Consider the following 4,774-nt stretch of genomic DNA (forward strand, 5'->3'; position numbering starts at 1 on the left):
CTCTTTTTTTCCCCAGTCTGATGCTCACTCTCGTTTCCTCTTTTTTCACCTTGACTCCGCGATGGGCCGATGTGCTCCCGATTTGTCTGTGCTATCCCTTCCTCCTTTTCGGTCTCCTCCGTCTCTCCACAACGCACCTCTCCGTTTCTCTCGCCTCCGATTCCTCCCTCTCTCTCTGTCCCTCTCCTCTTTTATGACTGATAGCTTCAGATGTCCCACCTGACAGTTTCCCCGATTTCAACCAGTTTAGCATATTTGCATGAATGTTGCTGAATGAATGAAGTTAGCTGTTAGCTGACGTTAGCTGCACAAGCTAGGCTAGCTAGTGTGTACGTAAACGACAGTCTGGCTTATTAGTAAGTGCTCACTGAAAAGTTAGAATTCAACGCTTCTGGATAAAATATGACAGCAGTAACTGATTGATACGCTGAACATCGCCTCCAGTACAGCAGGTGGCGCTGTACACCATTGGCTGATATCTTGGCCGCCGTTTTTGCAGAAGAAGGAGCAACAACACCGTGGGATAGCAGGGCTAGCTAATGTTTACAAAGCATAGCATGTAATAGATGCAATTTAAAGTTTGTTTTGCTTTTGTCATTAAAGTCCCGAGCTTTGAAACACATTGTTGCCCCGTCCGCTCACACTGTGGAAAAACACACAGTGACGCTGTAACGCCTAAATGACTAACGTTAGCTATGGAGAAAACGTTCAGTCAGTGGAAGAATCAGTGTCTGAACAAGCTGGACCAGAGTAGGAAGGGCATCGTGGATGAGGATATTGCACAGGTAGTGTCTCTGCTCAACAGCTGTGAGGAGTACTTCACCACCAGCTCCTGCTCCGGCAGAGTCGTCCTCATCGACGGGGTGAGGGAGGCGTTACTCAGGCTGACAAGCTATCAACTGCACCTCGGGGAACTAGTTATGGACTGACTTTTGTTAGAGGCAGGGTTTCACGTAGCTCTAGCCGGGTACAGATGACATTGTCTATTACCACAGCACTTTGTCTAAGTCTGTTTTTTACATCCCTGTCTCGTGTCCTCTCTTCTAGGCTCCAGAGAGCAGTCATGTCCTCAAACAGAATTGCGTTTGGCTGTTTGTCTCACACCAGAAATGCAGCTCTGAGGACCTGGTGATATATGATGGACTTCTGCACTACTGATTTTTCATCTAATAATGTGGATTTGTATTAACAAGAGCAAATTGTGTTTGTTCCTCAGATGTGTGGTCTGGCCAGGTCCAGTGGAGATGCAGTGTTTAAGTTTGAGCCCTTTGTGCTCCATGTCCAGTGTCGGCGGCTGGATGACGCTCAGCTGATGGTGAGTGAGGTTTGTGTGTCTGTGTGTATTGTTGAACGATCACAGTGTTGATTTAATGAACATGGACTTGTCAGGGAGGGTTCAACGTAAATGTATTTTAATGAAATAAATGGACCACTCTGTCATTAACATGTATTGCCTCTCTAGCACTCAGTGGCCATCAACTCTGGCTTCAGGAACTCTGGTCTCACTGTCAGCAAGACAGGAAAAATCATCACGGTAAGCTCTGTGACATCAATGACATTTCCAGGATGCCATCACTATCAGTACCATTAGTTTTCATTTAATATGCAGTTGAACTTTGGACAATCCATGCAGTAGAACATCCCTCTTGCTTTGCTGCATGTGTTGCTTACATTATACTGTGTAAAAAGTGTGAATGTTTTTTGTCCCTCTAGGCTGTCCGAAGCACCCACGGCCTGGAGGTTCCTCTCAGCCACGAAGGAAAGCTCCTGGTTGAACACGAGTACATCCATTTCCTAACTCGGATAGCCAATCAGAAGATGGAGGAGAACCTTAGACGGATCCAGAGGTCGGTCTGCTAATGGCTCTCTCCTACTCAGACTAGTTCTCACTAATTCTATACATCAGAATTCAAACATGCTGCAGGCAGCTCTGACTTTTTTATTTATTGATGTTTGGTCATCTCTAGGTTCTACCAGAATCTCCAGTCAGCCCTGACTACAGAGAAACTACAAAAACTACAAATCCCAAAGTCTCCCATCTCTCAGGAACCACAAGACACTAGACTGGAGACAGAGAGGGGGGAAGAAGGGGAAGAAGAACAAAAGGAGGAGAAAAAGAAAACAAGTGTGTACAAACGGAGGCGGAGGAGGGAACACTGTCGGGCTGACTGTTGCCATGGCGACAGGTCCAGCCTTGTGCCAGAGCTGGATGACTGTCTGGATCTGTTCACATGAAGCAGTAACCATAACCCTGACCCTGCAAACATGGTGACTCGCTCCTGTCATGGCGGACTTGATAGTAGTGCAGATTGTTGGCTTTATTTGTGAGCGCTGGGGCCTGTATCACTAAGAGTAACCCACACTGCACCGCAGTGACCAATAGAGTATTGGATCCATCATTTCTACACTGTGCCAACATGCATTCACAATAAGACATCAGGAGATGCTTTGCTTTGCTTACGTATTCATTATATAATTATAATTACAAAGTATGAGCTATTAGCAATAAATAGAGCTAAACAGGATAGTTGTGCTCCTGTGGCTCACACTCATGGGTATGCTGTTGTGTGTTCAGAGGCTCTATAGACCAAATGACAGCATCATAGTAGAGAGATGTTCCCTTAAAATGAAATCTAAGTGGACGTCACTGCAACATTATTGCATCATCAGGTTTAACCTGTTTTTTCTCAGAAGAAACCTTAAGTCACAGCTACAGTCTGGGTGTTTGATGAGAGGTCATCAAATACAAGACCAGATTTAGATTCAATCTTGAATCCAATACAAACGTCTTTGCCATAAAGTCTAGTTTTTTTGTCAGTTTTTGTTGACACTGTCAGTCATAGTTCATTAAAGTAATTTGTTTTAGTAAGTCTTGGCACTGTACTGGACTGCCTTATATACAGATGTGTTTCTTATATTCTGTCCCTGTCATGTATTTAAACTCCTCTCACTATAATGTCTTCCAACACCACCTTGGAACTATTACCTCAGTAATAAACGAAGTTGAAGACATCTCTGGCCATGTCAAGAAGAACTGATGAGCTCCGTAAAGATGGGCATTACAGCAGGGCTGTTGAATTGGTTTTTGAAACTGCTTTTGATTGTACAGGTGTACCTAATAAAGTGGCCACTGAGTGTTTTTCCATTGAGTTGAGTGTCGTTGAAGGCAGTGATTATGTTCTAACTGGTTCACATTTAATTACTGTAATATCGACATTTTTAATCCATGTTTCGGGAACATTATAAAAAGATCAATCATGGATACTGATGTAGTCAGCATCACATAGGTGATACAAATGTTCTTTTGTTCTTCATATCTAAAGGTTTGAAGTGTGCTGCTGGGCTTCGTGTATGTGTTGAATGTGTCCACAGGGCAGCAGGGATGTCACTGGGTCTAGTTGGAACCAGTGGTTCTTTTTTTTCCCACAGGTTATTGGTTTACTGTCACTTTATACTGGGTTTGGTATGTTGATAGAAAAACAGCCTTAGCACCCAGTTCTGTGCCACACATGCTTTTATTTTTTTAGACATACATCCAAAATGTGATCTAATACATAAGACTAATTGTAGTCCTGTCAGATGTGTGCCTAAGCTTTGACTGAAAGATTATGATGTCATAAGATGCTACTGAGTTGAGGCTGTTTATTGACACTTTCAGTTTTACCACTGGAGGGCAGCAAGAACTCTTAGAACTACAAGGTTTCTCAGTGTATTTATTTTGTATATAGTGACATTCACTGGGATTGAACTATGATATTGTATGAATCTGGTGAGTAAATATCATTTTTATCTTATTTTCCAGGAGTAATTTCATGGCCAGATGGAACCATTTGGGGCCTCATGGCAAACATCCATCTCCCCACCATAATGCATTTTATACATTGTTGCCTCCAAGTTTCCATCAAGTACAGACGATTCATGACAGCTTCATTCTTTTTATTGTGTAGAAAAGTGAGTACAAAACAAGTGCAGACAAGTACTTGAATATATATAAACAACTAAAGGAATTTTATAAAGTAAGACAAAGACAGACGACAAAAACAAAGAGGACAAAAGCAAACTGAGGAGTATAACGGTTTTGACTGATATTAAATGAGGCTAGGTGGTAATAGCTTATATAAATGCCAGGGACCACCAGTACCTCTATTCCTTCAGTACAACATGTGTAACACATTTCCCATTTGCAATTAACCACATTATTTTTAAAAAATGGATGCAGTGAATCTAGGGCATTTGGTCCTGAACAGTCAGTCTAATCCGGTAATTTTAAATAAGTTGCTCGAGATATAACTATCTCACGAAAGATAACAAATCAAACACTATATGTAAAGTGTTCAAAATGTTATACATAAATAGTGAAACAAGTCCACACCCATGGAATATACAACAGAACGGCTGAAAGTAAAGATGGAGACTTTTCTAGAGTTGGCCCCTGGCCAAACTGTACTTTAGGCTCCTATTGGAAGACTGACACAAACACACTGACAGAAAAAAACAACAGAATGCATGTGGCCAACTGGTCTAACTTTACTGGTATTTTGAGTTTATTTTTATTTAATTGATTGTGTAGACCGACTATATACGTATTGTAAGGATACAATTCTTACATGGAGGTTGTCTTTAGTGAGAATTTGAAACAATCTATTTTATCCCAAAACGTATCAGTTTTCTACAGCATCTGCTTGAAATGAGATGATTAAGATAAGATAAGATATTTTTTTACGTAACAGACGTCAAGATGTAAACATTACCTTGATATATATCGACTTACCGT

The 4,774-nt window shown here is 41.5% G+C and overlaps 1 protein-coding gene across 1 annotated transcript; it reads left to right on the forward strand.

Moving 5' to 3' along the window:
* The first annotated feature begins 517 nt into the window (after positions 1-517).
* tyw3 (tRNA-yW synthesizing protein 3 homolog) lies at positions 518-3,143 on the forward strand. The gene is made up of 6 exons (XM_079173768.1): positions 518-863; positions 1,048-1,128; positions 1,217-1,315; positions 1,463-1,534; positions 1,714-1,847; positions 1,968-3,143. Exons 1-6 carry the CDS (start codon positions 696-698, stop codon positions 2,233-2,235), a joined length of 822 nt encoding a protein of 273 aa, XP_079029894.1. The 5' UTR covers positions 518-695; the 3' UTR covers positions 2,236-3,143.
* Positions 3,144-4,774: the final 1,631 nt, after the last annotated feature.

Source organism: Pholis gunnellus (genome assembly GCF_910591455.1).
Source record: "Pholis gunnellus genome assembly, chromosome: 14".
Classification (NCBI taxonomy): domain Eukaryota; kingdom Metazoa; phylum Chordata; class Actinopteri; order Perciformes; family Pholidae; genus Pholis; species Pholis gunnellus.

What these genes read in the sequence shown, in the direction of transcription:
- tyw3 (XM_079173768.1), top strand. Translation starts at nt 696, where the DNA reads ATGGAGAAAACGTTCAGTCAGTGGAAGAATCAGTGTCTGAACAAGCTG. An exon ending in GAGTCGTCCTCATCGACGGG is followed by an intron (nt 864 to 1,047) that starts GTGAGGGAGGCG and finishes CCTCTCTTCTAG; the next exon opens with GCTCCAGAGAGCAGTCATGT. An exon ending in AGACAGGAAAAATCATCACG is followed by an intron (nt 1,535 to 1,713) that starts GTAAGCTCTGTG and finishes TTGTCCCTCTAG; the next exon opens with GCTGTCCGAAGCACCCACGG.